Genomic DNA, 17,021 nt, shown 5'->3' with positions numbered 1-17,021 from the left:
GACAGCTCTGGGTTCAAATCTGCCGCATCACTGAGCTGTGTTTCCTTGGACGAGTTATTTACTCTTTTCAAATGTCAGTCCCCTCGTTTGTAACGTGGGAATGAGAATGATGGGAGCCAGCTCTTAGAGTAATAAGGATAGATGATAGGTGTCCATCAGATTATGTCTGATACGATATCAGCTCTAATTTACTAAGCCCTTAGATCTGACGCATTCACGTACATTCATTCATTCACTGGGCCCCCTGAGCTGGTCTCAGACTGGGCTTTCCCATGATGCTCACTCAGCCAGGATGGGGACAAGCGGATACTAATCAGGACCTCTGATTTAGGTTTCCAGTCAGGGTTGGCCCCTAGGGATACTGACTCCCAAGGGAGGAGGAGCCACATTCCCCAGACAGACCTGGGCCCACCGGTCAACCTGCCCCCTGGGCTGCTCTGAGGCCCTCAGCGGGAGGTTCTGGCCACAAGGGTGGAGGCGCGGAGGCCGGGGAACAGCTACCTGGACACCACCGCCTGGTTGCGGGCTCGGACGTGGAGGTCCTCGTTCTCCTGCTGGAGGGTGGTGATCTTCTCCTCCAGCATCAGGTTCTTTTCTTTCTGTAACAAACCAGAACGAGCTCAGGCGGCCACCAAACAACGTGTGCCGTCACCTCCCTCTTATCCGTAGGCCCTGAAAACGCCGACTCATTCTAGACCCAATGTTACAATTCAGGGAGCAAAATAACTTTAAAAAAAAATAAAATAAAGCGAAGGAGTGCACAGGGGGCTGGCCGTTCTTCATTGGGCCACGTGAGAACGTTACAAAAAGGATACAGCCACCACCACCTAGTATCGCCATCATTTCAGAAGAGAAGGGATATTCTTGGTTCTCCAAAAATCAGGGAATCAACTATATAGAAATAAAATGAAGGGTGCCTGTTATGCTCAGAGAGCCATAAAAATGGTTGGACAAAATTTAGAGGGGACATTTGAAGTTAAATGTCTGATTAAAATACAGGTTGTGCACACACAGGCCAGAGACACGTCTTCCAGAGCCACGGAATCTCTGTGCAGGTTCAACCCAGGTTTCCAAAACCCCCCTTCTCCGCAGACACAGCCACGGGGTTCCCAATGCCTGCGGTTCCCAGGCCTGTCCCCGCTCACTTTGGCCTCCCATGTCTGTCTGGTTTTCAGCCTGACATGTGACATCTGCCAGGCCCTCCTGGTTAGCCAGGCTACGTCCTGGCGTCACTCATGTGACAGCAATACAAGTAGCTAAAGAAAAGTGCAGGACCCAGGTGACAAGGAGCCAATGTTACAGAGCAGTCTCAGCATGGGTGGCAGGTCAAAGCTGGTGGGGACCTCATCCGGGTCCTACCCCCTGCACACTCCCCTGAGGGGGTCCTACCCTCTGCACACTCCACTGAGGAACTGCTTAGAGAGCAGAGGCCTGAGGTTGTATCCCTCTTGACCCCACCCCCCCATCGCTTCCTCCACGTACCACTGTTTCCATGAGGATCAGCCGCTTGTCTAGCTCATGAATTCGCTCATTCTTCATCTCAATGACAAAGTGCAAGCTCTCCAGCTCCTGCTCCCAGAACTGACTGGGGCTCCCGTAATCCTAGACAGGGACATGAGTGGCTTCGTCAGTCCAGCAGGTAGAGGGCACGCGCTGTCTCCCTCCTCCCCATTCTGCCTCCAACAACTCATGGTTTGACTTACAGAAGTCCCCTCTTTTTCTTGGCCCGTGGGAAGTGCTTAACATGCTCATTCTATCCCAATAATCCCCTGATGAGGAAACCGTGGCTCAGACAGGTTAAGTTGCCGTGTTGAGTGGTTGGTTTGCTGTTTGCACCTAATTCTCCCTGAATCCAGAGTCTGAGCATTTTATAACCCACATGCGTCCCTCTGAGCCCTGCTTCCCCTGCCCCAGTGACACGTGACCCTGCTTCTTCCGGTCCCTTGTGAAGAGAAGAATGTCAAGCCTGATCCCGGTCCTTGAAGAGGGCCTGGCCTTCCCTGTGGCTCAGACCTTGGCCTCCCTGGAGTTTCCAGAAGGAAAGGGCCCAGGTGTAGGGCCACCCACCTGGATGTGCTTCTTATAGTCTCGGCTCAGGATGGACTCCTCCACCCTCTTCATCTTGGCCTGGAAGGCCTCCAGCTGAGAGCTCAGTCCATCGATGGTCTCCTGGAGCAGGAGCGATGATCAACGCCTGGCTCACAGAGGCAGTGGGTGACCTCTCCATCTCCCCGAGAGGGACCCGTTCGGGTTCCTCGGCCTGCCTGCTCTACCACACCCAACGAAGCAGGCGCAAACCACTTCAACCACTGCTTGGCACACACCAGCCCCGCCTCTTGTCCTAAAGCCTTTAAGGCCCCTCCATAGTCGTGGGAACAATGTCCTGGGATTCAAGGCTGGTGTTAGCTTGGCATTCACAGCACCTCCAAACCGGGCTCAATACACTCACCCAGGTTTATCTCCACGGCTCCAGCTACACACCACCTCCTGCAGCCAAAGATCACATCCCTCCTCCACCTGTAAGGTGCATTCTGGCCTCCACAGCTTTCCCCTGCCAGGAATTTCCTCTACCTCCACCTTGCCTGTTACCCTTAGTGCAGGACGCAACCCTTTAATAGGATGCCCAGGTTCCCCTGCGTTTGCCCTGTGCCTACCTCTCCAGCCCCAGTTCTCTCTCCCACTCTACGCTACACCCCAGGCATCTTGAGCTTCTTCTAGTCCCACAGGGATTCCATATTGCCCCTCTCCTTCATGCCTTGAAACACACTGGTTTTGTTTTGTGTTTGTTTTTGTTTGTTTTTAGATTTTAAGCTGGGGACTGGGTGGGCCGCCATCCTGTCTGCTGGAGAGGCAGGAAGAAGATGATGACGGCCCCTCCCAGTGCCTTTATTTTATAGCCCCAATACCAGGAAGTACACACTGGTTTGTTTTTGTTTTTGTTTTCTGCATAAGGCACCTTTCCTACCCTTCTTCTGAAGAATTCCGACCTATCCTTTAGGCTCTGATATCGATCTCACTCCCTTTAGGAAATCCCTGACCAGCCAGGTTGGGTTGGATGCCTTCTTTCACGCTTCCACAGGTCCCAGTCATCCATCTGCTCACCAGTCTCATCCCACGGTGGCAGCAGCCCATGACGTCTCCAAGATCCTCCCAACAATCCTTAGAAAAACAGGCCAGCCCTAATCTCAAGCTTGGCTGTCATACCAAGGGGTCTGGATACATGAAGGCAATCCAGCCTGTCTCTCAGGCCCAGGTAGAGGCCGCCAGCTTCGCCTGTTCGGGGCTCCGTGCTGCCTTCCTGCAGTCCTCCCCTCCTGTCACGGAGACTGGCATGGCCCGCCTCTTACCTGCAGGGCCACCTTGGCCTCCTGGAAGGAGTGGGTAAGGGCTTCCTTCTCTTGCTCCTGTGAGGCCCGGAGGACTGTAGGGAAAGGAGACCTCCGTGAGCTTAGACACCCAGACACTCCACCCTAAAGCCTTCTGGCAGGCCCTCAGAGGCCAAGAGTGTGGGAATGCACTTATCCATCCTCCTATCTCATGGGCTTGGGGCCGTGTCGAAAATAAAGTAGATATCTAATAAAAGCTCATGGAAATGGCAACAAATTATGTCCAGCGAGGAACCATGAACCCTAGCAGATTGTGGGTGCCATCCACATGCCACTGGGGCTAAGATCCAAAGGACTTACGTCAAACTGTCCACCTCAGTCCACAGCATGCTGTGGAAAATGCATAGGGCCAGTGTCTTGTAAGCTGGGTTAACCAAGTCATGAATCATTGAGTTATGACTCATCAAACCATGGTAAGCACATTAGATTGGGGGCTCGGAAGTCTACCTGGTCCGGATCCTGCTTCTTCAAAATGGAGGAGCCTTGATATTTTACTTAAAATCCCTAGAAGTGCTTTTACCTCGATGGTGAAATGGGTCAATAAGCCTGGCCTCATGTCTCTAAGGGGCAAGAAAAGGACATGCGAGGACGTTCCAGGCTGGGCAGTGCTATGCGGAGCTGGATTTATCCATTCCCCAAATCAATACAGTTATATTTTTCCTCCCACCTCCTCGACAAAGTACCTTCTGGAAAATTCCAACCATGTCTTAACCAAAAGAAGACAACACAGAAATGACCAATCAATAGTGGGATGGGAAAGAGGACAGAGGACAGGAACGTTTAATACAGCCAAAGGCCCAGGTGCAGAAGGGGTCTGTCCGAGTGGGCAGTGACACAGAGAAAGGAATGTTCAATAATAGAAATGTGGGCTGTCAAAAATGGAAAAGACAGCTATATAAAAAGTATAGGCTTATTTAAAATAAAATATGGGTCTAATTTGCTTAATTAATTTGCCCATCAGTACAGATTCTGGTTCCAGGTAAGAAGGGGGAAGCACACTCCATCCAGTCTCTGACTAAATGTGGCTATAAAACCTGAACAGAATAAACGAAGCTGCTGTTTCTAGACCCCAAAAAGTAAATGATGGCAGGCCGACTGGGCAAGAAAACCAGAATTTGAAGTACCACTGAATCAGTAGATTTAAACAAGATCCAGAATCTCATGTACTCAAATATGCAAAAAGAGACAATACAAAATTGCTCAGCATATGAATCCAAAAATGGCTCAGCATACAATCCCAAATACTTAGCATACAAAGTAGCAATAAAATCTCACCCTAGCTGGTTTGTCTCAGTGGATAGAGTGTTGGCCTGCAGACTGAGGGTCCCGGATTCGAATTTGGTCAAGGATACATGCCTGGGTTTCAGGCTCAGTTCCCAGTAGGGGGCATGCAGGAGGCAGCCAATCAATGATTATCTCTCATCACTGATGTTTCTATCTCTCTCTCTTTCTCCCTTCCTCTCTGAAGTCAATAAAAACAATATTTTTTAAAAAGGAAAAGAAAATCTTAATTTGCCCGAAAAGAAATCCAACAGATGCCAATACTGAGACACCACAGAATCGTTACCAGAGACTTAAGACAGACATTATAAAAGCTCCATGAAGTCAGAGTGAGTACTCTTAGAAAGAATGGAAAATAGAAATTCAGAAAAATAGTGTCTTATTTAGAGAAAACAACAGTTTGAACAACTGTGGATTTCTCATTAGAAACCTTAGTGACTAGAAGGAATAAGCACATTTAAAAACTGCTGAAATAAAAAAAAACACGCACACACACACACCCCTATAAATCTAGAATCCTAAATCCAATAGAAATATTCTTCAGGAAAGAAGGTAAAATAAAGACATTCTCAGATGAAGGCATACTAAAAAAAAAAAATAAAAATTCATCACCAACAGACTTGTGTTAAAAGAATTGCTCAAGAAAATTATTCAGACAGAGGCAAATAACACCAGGAGAGAAACCTGGAACTTCAGGAATATAGAAAGAGCAACAGAACTGGTAAATACCTGGGTAAATATAACAGGCTATTCTTCTTCCCTGAGCTCTTTAAAACACGATTGATGGCCTTAGCCAGTTTTGCTCAGTGGATAGAGCATCTGCCTACAGACTCAAGAGTCCCAGGTTCGATTTCAAGGGCATGTACCTTGGTTGCAGGCACATCCCCAGTAGAGGGTGTGCAGGAGGCAGCTGATCGATGTTTCTCTCTCATGGATGTTTCTAAATCTCTATCCCTCTCCCTTCCTCTCTCTAAAAAAAAATCAATAAAATATATATTTTTAAAAACATGATAGATGGTTAAAAGCAAAAATTATAACATTGTCTGATGGGCTATTCAATGTATGTCGATGTAAGACATCAGACAAGTACAAGTAAAAGGGGAGAGGTTAAAGGGACATACATGATGGTAAGATTTCTACAATATATTCCGCTTGAAGTGGTAAAATATTAATTTAAGTAGACTGTTATATACACTAATTATTAGAGCAATGATTACACACACACAGAGAGAAAGAGATATAGTAAAAGAGACAATAGGTAACATAGATCTAAATGCAAAATTTAAATCCATAAAACTTCTGGAAGACAACATAGAAGACCTTTGTTACTCAGGGTTCAGCAAAGAGTTTTTAAAATGACACCAAAAGCATATATATATATATATATATATATTAATTGTCTGATCATTGTCTCTCTGATCATTCAACCAGTCACTATGATACACACTGACCATCAGGGGGCAAACACTCTGACCAGTAAGTTAGCTGGAGTCTGGCGATCAGACTGGGTGAGATAGGCCAGACGTACCCTAGAGCCTTCCTGTGGTTCCTCCCTGGTCCCAATCGTGGGGTCCTTTGGCCTGGCCTGCTCCCTCTCACAATTTGGGACCTCTTAGGGGATGTTGGAGAGGTTTTGGCCTGATCCCCACAGGCTAGGCCGAGGGACCCCACCAATGCATGAATCTGTGCACCAGGCCTCTAGTAATGAATAAAATAGAAAATAATACATTGGAATTTATAAAAACTAAAAGTTTTGCTGTTAAGAGAATGAAAAAAACAAACAAATAAATACACAGTCTAGAAGAATATATTTGCAAATACAAAGGACTCATATCCAAAAATATAAAGACGTCTCAAAACTCAACAGTAAGAACAAGCAAGCTAATTAAAATGGGCAAAATATTTGAAAAGACATTTGACCAGAGGATATATAAATAACAAGCAACAAAAGAAAAGGTGTCCCATATCATTAGTCAATTTAACCCATGAAGAAATATTACTGCACACCTATTAGAACAGCTACAATGAAAAATATTGACAAGTATTGGCAAGAAAGAATAGTAGGACTCATGCATTGCTGATGGAATGAAATGGTGGTCACTTGGGACCACAGTTTAGCCTTTTCTCATAAAGCTACACCTACGTTTATTATGTAACCTATCAATCCAACTCCTACCCAAGAGAAATGGGTACACAAAAACCTGTACCCACATGTTCAGAAGAGATGTATTCATAATCGCCTCAAATTGGAAACAACCCAAATGTCCCACAAGTGAATGAGTGAACAATGCAATACAACTCAGAGATGAAAATGAATACACTAATGATGCATGCAACAACTTGGATGAATCTCAAAGGCATCGGGATGAATGGTATTGTATTATTTTGTTTATATAACAGCTTCAAAAAGACATAACTATAACTGAAGAAGAGATCAGTGGGGGGGGGGGGAGGGTAGAGGAGGATATGAGCACAAAAGGGCAGCCTGAGAGAATATTTTTGGGGGTGATGGAACTGTTTTATACCAGATTATGGTGATGGTTACATGAATCTATGCATGTGCTAGAAGTTATGGAATCGTATACCCCAAAGAGTCAATTTTGTTTCTAAACATAAAAACAAAAGCCTCTAGTAGAAAATAAAAGAAAAAAATAAAGGTCATCGAATGTGGAAAACCACCATTATCCTCACCCAGTTACCTGTACACCTTCTCCCAAACAAAGCCCATATATTTTCCCCACGCTGTACATTCATTTAATACATGTTTATGTAGCACTTAATATGTGCCAAGAAATTTAATAATAAGCAGGAAAGAATTCTGATGAGAAGAACTTAAGATAGACAGTCCCTTCTCCTCTAGGGTTTTATAATAGGGCATTTTTCTTATCAATATATTTATAATGCTAAAAATCCTATCAAAGCAAGGTTTGGGGAACAGTTATTTTCCCACAATAGCCTTATGAGGCAGGGAAGGTAGATTTTAGACTCACAAAAAGTACACTGAGGTCAAGAGACAGGCCCAGTTTCATGAGGTATATTAATATTAAAACACAACTCTTCAAATTCCCAGGGTGAGGACCTCAATTCCATTTCAAAACATTTTGTGCTAATGTTGCAATATATTTCAAGATTCTTAAAATTGTTCAGACCTCTGTTCTAGTTATTTCATTTCTGGGAATCTGAGGACATCATGTGAAATGTGTGCAAATCTTTATGCAAAAGACGTTCAGTGCAGTGTTATTTATAGTAGTTAAAACCTAGATGTCTAGCTAGACTCCTGGTAACTTAAGAAAAACCATGTATGCAATTGTCTAGCCTTCATAAACATGTAAGTGGCAGCATAATTATATGGACACATGTTTTATAGAATGTTAAAGTAAAAAGAACAGGGTACAAAATTTTACCTACAACTAATCATCACGTGTTTTTGAAAGATAAATAATTCTGGGGAAAGGTCATGCAAATACTGATGATTAAAGGGAAAACTGGCATAACATTTTCTAGGTTAATTTCAATAGCATCAAAAATATATGTAGCCCTGATCAGTTTGGCTCAATGGAGAGAGCATCAGCCTGCTAACTGAAGGGTCCCAGGTTTGTTTCCGGTCAAGGGCATGTACCTTGGTTGTGGGCACATCCCCGGTAGGGAGTGTGCAGGAGGCAGCTGATGGATGTTTCTCTCTCATTGATGTTTCTAGTTCTCTATCCCTCTCTTTTCCTCTCTGTAAAAAAAAACAATAAAACATATTTTAAAAATAATAATTCTTCCTCATCGCTGATATTTCTATATTTGTCCCCATCTCCTTCTTCTCTGAAACCAACAAAAATATGTTAAAAATATGTAAATTTTCAAAGACGATGTACAAATGGTCAACAAGGGCATGAAATGATGCTCAGCAAAATTAGTCATGAGGGAAATGCAAATCAAAACCACAATGAGAAAACACTGTGGTGCAACTGGGACCCTTCGCATTGCTGGTGGGAACGTCAAATGGGGCAGCCACGGTGGGAAACACCTGGTGGTTTCTTAAAAATTTAAGCATAAAATTACCACGTGACCCAGCAATTGTACTCCTGGGTGCACACCCAGGGGAACCAAAAGCAGGTGCTCAAGCAGGTGCGGGTCTTAGTGTCTCCATTCACAGCAGCCAAAGAGAGGAGGTAGCCCGTGTGTTCACCAACCAGTGAATGGCAACAACGTGTGGTGCATCCAGGCCAATAGTAATGAAATATTACTCAGCCAATAAAACGAAACGGAGTGCTTTGTAAAACGGGCAAAACAACAGCAACGGAGGAATGGAGCACAAATGCATGCTGCAGTCCGAATGAGGCTCGGAACGTGCTGGGTGAGGGAAGCCGCAGGTTGCACACTTCCATTTATATGGGTGTCCAGAATAGATGCGGCAGCAGGCAGCGGGTGGGTGTTTGCCAGGGGCTGGGCGTTGGGAGGGCGCTTGTGGAGTGACTGCTGGGTGATGAGAGTGTTCTGGAACTGGATGGTGGTGATGGGGATGGACAGTGGTGTGGAATGTGGCCACATTTTTTTTTTACAAAATGGGGTTCACACCTGTAAGTGTCACCACTATTGTAAAAATTGGCAAACGTTTGGAATGATCTAAATGCCTGTCCAAAGGGGCCCGGTTAAATGAACAAGGGTGCACACTGGAATGCTATGTTGTTACTAAAACTGATGCCGCAGAAGTTTAATAAGTTGTTAAGGCAATTCAAAGTAAAACAACAATAATTTATCTCCTCCCCCCAAAGTATGTGTGTGTGTAAAGATGTATAGTCTACGTATATACCCCCCAAATGAAAGAGATCTATATCGAAGGGGTAACTGACCAGTTCTGGGTGGAACTGCACACAATTTTAATCTTCTCAATAATAAAATAATAATGCTAAGAATTATTTGCTCAATATCGTGCAAAATTCTATCTATTTACCTAAACATTAAATTAAACACCCTACGAACAAAGCTTCAAGGTTACACAGCTGCTAAGTGGCAGAGCTAGAATTCAAACCCAAGGCTGATGGCTGTGGAGTCCGAGATCCTAACCACTACGCAATAGGATCTTTCTGTTTAATCTATAGATTATGCATTTTCTATGAGGTCCACATTTGGTGATATAAGAGGAAAGGGAGCTATTTGAAAGAAATGATCAATCTAACCGGAAACTGTAAGCCCTGTCATTATTGTGGGGAAGAAATATGAAACATCCTCCTATATGTCTAGGTTTTCCAAATGTCCTTTAAGGAATATAAACAGCTTTTAAAATGGAAAAGAAAACAAACAAACAAACCACCTTCCAACTAAGGTGACACCAAGCTTGATGTCAGACTTTTAAAGCTATGCCCCACAGGGCCAGCCACGGAGCCTACAGACTGCAGTCCTGCGGCTGCCAACTGCTGGTGAAGCAGAGGCAGGAGGAGGGATGGCGGGACTCCCCCCTGTGGACGTGGCAGATGGGCCAGAAGGAGGCCCGCCCACACCCTCCCTAAGCACGGCTCCATCCTTACCTTGCAAGGCTGCCTCATGCTCGCCTTCCAGGACTCTCCTCTGCTCATCCAGTTTCTCTTGAAGCTCTAGCTCCCTCTCCTTCTCCACCTGGGGGCGGGAGTGCCAAGTGGGATGAGACTGAGCAGGTTCAGGTGCAGGTTCAGCAGAGCCTACTTACCCACTCACTGTCCCTTGGGTGCTTCCTGGAGCTAGGTGATCAGAATCCCACCCCCTCAACAGAGTGCTCAGAGAGGGCACAAGACCCCCTAGATATAGCAGGAGTGACTGACTGCCTTCTTTAGGGCTTAGAGGGGGATCCCTGAGAATTACCTAGGAAAGGGACTTAGGAGTCTTCTAATTCTGATGCCCACTCAAGATAGGAAGCCCTTCTACTGTGTTAGTGTTTCTGCACCTTCCTTTGCATATAATAAATATAATGAAACATAAATGAATATAATGAAACAAGCAGTTAGAGATATTTGTTCAACTGATAAAGAACTCCCTTCTTGGACAAAGGAGTAGGAGATACTTACCTCAACAATAAAGCCAAAAGTCGGTCCTCACTCTTGGATTTTGTAAGGCTCACGGAACAGGAGGAAAGGAGAGTGGCTGGGACGTACCTGCTGTGCCCATTTCTTCTTGTCCTCTTCGTGCTGCTGGAGAAGCCTGGCAATTTCCTTCTGGTGCTGCTCAGCCTCCTCAGATGCACAGAGCTGGACAGTCGTGGCTACAGGTGAAAAAGCAAAATAAGTAAAATCCCACTGGGAGGAAGTGGGGTAATCACAGCGACAGAGCGCGTGGGAGGCCGGAGCTGAGGGGTGAGAACCCTGATCCCTTGCAGGAATGGTCTTAGCTGGAGATCAACCTCCAGAGGCAGCCCCAGCCTCTCGGGCTTTGCAGGCTCCTCGGTGCAGGGCCAGTGGTGTCGTGTTGGAACAGCTGCTCACTTACAGGACAGGGTCAACCCAACTACCCTACCCAATATCCAAATTAAAAAGAAAGTACCCTGTTTCCCCGAAAATAAGACAGTGTCTTATATTAATTTTTTTCTCCCAAAGTTGCGCTAGGTCTTATTTTCAGGGGATGTCTTATCTTTCCATGCGCTAGGTCTTATTTTCGGGGAAACACAGGTAGTTGTTGATATTTAATGACTGGGTAGCTGTTACTTACTACAGATTTTCAGCTTTTTTGCAGAAGCCAAAGAATTGGCAGTGTATGCCTTTGTCAAGTGGGAGCTGGGGCGAGGAGCAGCTGCCGCCCTCGTCCAGGAGGGGGCTCTGCTGTCCCCACAGCCCTCACCTCTTCCTATGAGCTTCACCTGCTGGGGCCTGTGAGTGTCTGATTCTGGCCTTTAGCATTTCCCCAGCTGGATGGCGAGGAGCTGCCTGAGCAGGAAGGAGCCACAAACAGGAAGTCTAGCTCTTGCTTAGGGAAACTCCAAACAGTCTTAACAAGCTCTGGGGAGGATCTGAGGCAGCGGCCCATCCCCTCTGTGGCTCAGTTACTCAACATGTGAAATCAGGACAATAATAACACATTCTTCACGGGGCTATCGAAATGATTCAAGTAGAAAACAATGGCAATAGAAATAATAACAGCAGGTAAGGAACACCCAGAGCTCAGCATGCCCGGGCTCGTGCCCAGTTCTGCTCCAAATGCCTCACAGGTGCTACTTAGTCTGCACAACCACCCAGTGGTGGGCAGCATGATGATTCCCACTTCACAGGTGAGGAGACTGAGGGACAGAGGAGTTAGGCAATTGGCCTGCGATTCCCACTTCACAATCAGGGAGAAGGGCTAGGAGCCAATGCAATCCGAGTCCACTACCACCCCATTCATCTGATTATGCACGAAAAGCAGTGAGTGTGTGCCATGGCCAGGTAGCTTGGTTGGTTAGAGCAGTGGTAGGCAAACTGCGGTTCGTGAGCCACAGTTTGCCACTCTGTTGACTAATGAGTTTGCTGACCACTGCTAGACTAAATGTTATCGTGTAGTTGGAAGCTGTGAGGATTAGGCAATTGTGGCATATTGTGTGCAAAGAGGTAAAGGGTAGTATATGACAGTGGTTGGCAAACTCATTAGTCAAACTTGCAAGTCGCAGTTTGCTGACCATTGGGTTAGAACTTCACTGGATACACCAAGGTTGTAGATTCAATTCTCAGTCAGGGTACATATGAGAATCAACCAATGAGTGCATAAATACGTGGAACAACAAGTCAATGTTTCTCTCTCTCTCCCTCAAATCAAATAGAAAAAAAGGTTAAATAAAGAAAAGCAGTAAGTGTGGTGCTGAGCATTTGGAAGTGCTCAGTGTTCACTAAATGGCCTCCAACTGTTCCTCGGGACTCATGGCAAGCATTAGAGGCAAATACCAGTGTTGTTTGCATGTTCCTGTTATGATCACAGACCTTCATAGGCTGGGCCCGGGTAGGGTATGATGAGAAATATGGGGATTGGGGCTGCTAAGTGAAAAGCCAACACTGAGGTCAGTCCATGGGGCAGAGGAAGCGAGTCAGCGCCCTTGGTCCTGGCAGTCACAGTGGTCAAGATCAGAGAGCCCCACACAAGGTCAGAGAGCTCCACACAAGCTCAGAGAGCCCCCCACAAGCTCAGAGAGCCCCACACAAGCTCACAGATCACTCGGCTCAGGGTTCCAAATGTTAGTTCACAAGACCAGGACCGACTGGCCCTAGCTACCGAGAAGCTCACTACTCACAAACATATCATCCCTAACAGTGCAGGCTCTCCAGCCCACTCCCAGAGATTCTAATTTCATTGGTCGGGGACGGGGCCCCAGGAACTGTATCTTTGAAGTTTCCCCAGGCAATTCTCATGTACAGCCAGGCGAGAGAAACTGATTTCTGGTTCAATTGTTTATCTGGTACTTGAGCCTCATCTACAATATCGCGGACAGCCTCCAGGCTGTAATTAAACACTTTCAGCGATGGAGAACTCATTCTATTACCAGGCAGCTCTGAGGATTTTACGCCAACCCCCACACAAAACCATCCTTTGAGGCTGAACTGAATCCTGCCTGCCCGTTCCTGTTACCTGGAGGCCCTAGTTCTGACCTCTGGGTCACGCTGTACAAGGCTTATGTTTCTTCTCCATTGAGGGCACTTCAAACACTCAGTAAAACATCCTCTGTTCCTTTCACTGCTCCTTCCAGGGCCCAATTTCCAGATTCCTTATACGCCATTCTCCCTTCATTGAAATCCTTCCAATTTTCCTGGATCCCTCTGAAAATGCACTTTGAGGAAATAAACTCAGGTGTGGTATCCACAGCCCAGAACAGGAAAGCACAGGTCAGGACGATCACCTCCCTGATTTTAGACACGATACTCCTATGAATGTCACCTATCTAAAAAATCTCATGAGACAATTATGTGGCGATGTCACCTTTGTTAATTATAAAGCAGGAAACCTCGTGGATGTCAGGGAAGGCGTTTGTGGAGCAGGCTACTCACCTGTGTCCCCATTGAGGGGACCTAGTTCCTGGGGCTCCGGTCTGGGTGGCTGATCTGGTTCCCGGCGTCTCTGGAAGAAACGGCACAGCAATGAGGTGGAGGCGGAGGGTGGGAGGTCAGTGTGAGGATGGCTGCTACAGTGTCCTTCTTCCAAAGCAAGACAGGACTTCCGCTGTGCGGGACCATGTAGGCCCCCCACTTCCCCATCCCGAGGCAGCACGCCTTTTGAGGGGAAGGAGTTCCCACACGGGTTTTTCACCATGGCCAGGAAAAGCCTCTGTGTGGTTTGAGTCCTCCTGCCCCAAACCAAGGCCTTTTCCTCCTTCTCCCGGGATTGGCCAGACTCTGCTTTTACCCTCACCCCAGCTATGACCTTCAGGTGCCCTAAAACTTCCCAACTTCCAGTTCAGGGACAATTCCCCCTTCTTCCCAGGGCCCGTGGCTAGCACAACGTCCAGCCAAGTTGTCCTTCAAGTTCTGTGGTGTTGGGGGCAGAGCATCAGCAGTCCAGGCCGTGGTTTTACCGTGTTTATCTCCGCTGGAAGGGCCTGCTTCCCAGCCCTAAAGAGGCAGAAGTACTTACCTTGCCAGACGGGGTGAGACACTGAATTGGGATGTACTGGGTGGACACTATGCTGTCTACACTATTTAGCTTAATCTTCAGAGCAACCGTGGGAAATAGGAATGTCCCCACTTTAAAGAGGAGAAGGTAGGTCAGGCCTCCAGCAAGGTAGGTTAGGGCATAATTGACAGTTAAGTATTTGAGCCAGATCTAACAGGTGATTTAACCAGCCTTGGCCAGCGTTGGCTGAATCTGATCAAATGAGACTGATGGATGCAAAGGGCTTTCTAGATCACAGTGTAAGTGGCTTCCAGATTTTCGGTTTTCACAAAATTTTTAAAAAATTCTCACCTGAGGATATGTTTAGAGATGAAGGGACAGAGGAAGGGAAGAAAGGAGGGAAATTGGGGGAGTGAGGGGAGAGGAACATCAACGTGAGAGCGAAACATCCATCAGTTGCCTCCTGTATGTATCCCAACCGGGGATTGAATTTGTAACCTAGGTGTGTGCCCTGACCAGGAATCAATCCTGCAAACTTTTGGTTTACCAGATGATGCTCCAACCAACTGAGCTTCCTAGCAAGGGCAAATGAATAATTTTTTTAAAAAAATATATTTTTAGAGAAAGAAGAATGGGGAAAGAGGGAGAGAGAAAAGCATGGACATGAGAGCAAAATATTGATTGGCTGCCTCCCGTATGCACCCCAACTGCGGATTGAACCCAGCCATGTGCCCTGACTGGGAATTGAAGAACCAGTGACCTTTCGGTGCATGGGGCAGCATCTAACCAATTGAGCCACACCAGCCAGGGCAAATGAGTAATATGTTTACTGGAGAGTTCTTAAGCAAAAGGGATGAAAAATTATTTGCAGACTACCACTCACTTCATAAAATAGAGGACATTTTAACCTTGCAAAATATAGTAAGAAAAACTCAAAACCAGTTCTTCCAGGAAAAGGGAATGACATTGTTATCCAAGGTTACACAAACTCTCACACCTTTCATTTTCTCATTTCACCTCAGATAGGTGACTATTTGGTCAATATCTGGCACTGACCACTGGACCAGAACCAAAGCAAAATAATGTAAATCCTTTTTGTACACTTCTCAAGATATTCTTTAAAAGAAAGAAAGAAAGAAAGAAAGAAAGAAAGAAAGAAAGAAAGAAGAAAGAAAAAGAAAGAAAAGATATTCTAGACCCCATTTTGAGAAACATTAAAAAATAATAATAAGTTGGCCCATGAAAAGGCTATGAAAATGTTCAATTGTGAATTATCACTATAAAAGAAAAACTGGAACAGATTTTTACATGTAATTATCAGAATAAAAATTATTAACAATTTCATGAACTCAAGAACCACTGAATGCTGTTAGAAAGCATACTTGTGCTTGGGGAGGGAAGATAAGCGAAGGGAAGGCTCCTAGATTCTAGAACATTCTGCTCCTGGCACGGTGTGAGCCCCTAGCACACTGAGGGAGGCAGGGTGCCTCCCCCAGGCCCTGGTGCCCCAAATCTGCGCAGCAGCTGGGCGTGCCTGACCACAGAGTCCTCCACCCACCCTGCGAAGACTCGGCCCTCCCTTCCCAGGGGAGAGGGAGATGGCTGGGCCAGGCACAAGCCAGGGAGGCTGTCAACACGGGAATCTGGGGAAGTGACAGGAGCCAGCCTCTCCCCCTGGGCTGGAGGAAGGAGGGAGATAAGCACAGATGGTTGTCTCATCCCTCTTGCCACCCCTGGTTCCATTAATTGAAGCAACGTTTTTATGGGAGTGGGAATTCCTGAGCTCCTGTCACGGCTCTTCCACGCACTTGGACAATCCCTTTCCTCCTTTGGGAGGGGAGGGGAGGAGGTCTTCCTTTCCCCCGGGGCACTCAGAACGCTTGAGCAGCGTTTTTCAACCGCTGTTCCGCGGCACACTAGTGTGCCGCAAGATGTTGCCTGGTGTGCCGTAGGTGCAGACAAGACAAGAATTTTATAATTTTTCACTAATTTGTTTACTTAATATTTCATAATAAAGTAATTATAAAATACTTTCTTTGTGTTTATTTGATTCCTATTCAAGAGAATTACTTTATATATAGTCAATATAGACACAGAGTTAAATTTTTTAACATTTTCTAATGGTGGTGTGCCTCGTGATTTTTTTCATGAAACAAGTGTGCCTTTGCCCAAAAAAGGTTGAAAAACACTGCGCTAGAGACTGGAGCAGTGTGATCACCAGCTCCGGGCGGCCCAGATCTGGATTCAAATCCTAAATCGAACCCTGAGTGATGTATGACCTCTCCAAACCCTGGTTCCCTCCTGAGGTGGTTTTTAGGGTTAGAGGAGATAAAGCACCTCTAATACCTGGCACGTCCTAAGAGCTCACACACTGCATATGTTTGAAAGGATGGCAGGAACAGAGACTCCACAGGGCTTTGGTAGCTCGCTGAGGCAGCCAGGGGCCTCAGGTTGCCTGAAATAAGATCATAAAGCTCACGAAAAATGCTTTTCCCCCGAAGAACAACCAGAGGAAGGGGCACCACTCTCCTTCACGAATGGCTTCCAGACCAGAGGTGGGATGTGGCCTGCACCGGAGTCCCCAGATCCCGACAAAACCACCCCAGGATCACTCCTTCAGAATGACTCTCAAAGCCTGTCACGGTCTGCCCTCCGTCTGCCATCCTTCTCCTCACCCCATTTTTTTAGTTGAGGTCAAGTTGGTATAGAACATTATGTAAGTTTCAGGGGTACACATTAAAACTTGGTATTTGCATACACTACAAAGCGATCACTACCACCACCATAGATCTAGTTCCCATCCATCGCCACACAACTGACCCCCTTCAC

General features: G+C 46.1%; 1 protein-coding gene across 1 annotated transcript in view; it reads right to left on the bottom strand.

The window, feature by feature from the left end:
* CCDC69 (coiled-coil domain containing 69) overlaps positions 1 to 17,021 on the bottom strand; it is a 31,245-nt gene that overhangs the window by 2,466 nt on the left and 11,758 nt on the right. Inside the window, exons 2-8 of the mRNA XM_084884077.1 lie at positions 13,631 to 13,700; positions 10,784 to 10,890; positions 10,184 to 10,271; positions 3,348 to 3,421; positions 2,068 to 2,169; positions 1,483 to 1,602; positions 502 to 599 (exon numbers count right to left, since the gene is read on the bottom strand). Of these exons, the coding sequence (XP_084740203.1) occupies positions 502 to 599; positions 1,483 to 1,602; positions 2,068 to 2,169; positions 3,348 to 3,421; positions 10,184 to 10,271; positions 10,784 to 10,890; positions 13,631 to 13,700 (659 nt within the window). The remainder of the gene's footprint in view (positions 1 to 501; positions 600 to 1,482; positions 1,603 to 2,067; positions 2,170 to 3,347; positions 3,422 to 10,183; positions 10,272 to 10,783; positions 10,891 to 13,630; positions 13,701 to 17,021) is intronic.

The sequence above is a fragment of the Pipistrellus hanaki genome, assembly GCF_964339955.1.
Source record: "Pipistrellus hanaki genome assembly, chromosome: 5".
NCBI classification, from domain to species: Eukaryota; Metazoa; Chordata; class Mammalia; order Chiroptera; family Vespertilionidae; genus Pipistrellus; species Pipistrellus hanaki.
Note: the sequence above shows the minus strand (reverse complement) of the source record. Positions and strands in the feature narration are given on the sequence as shown.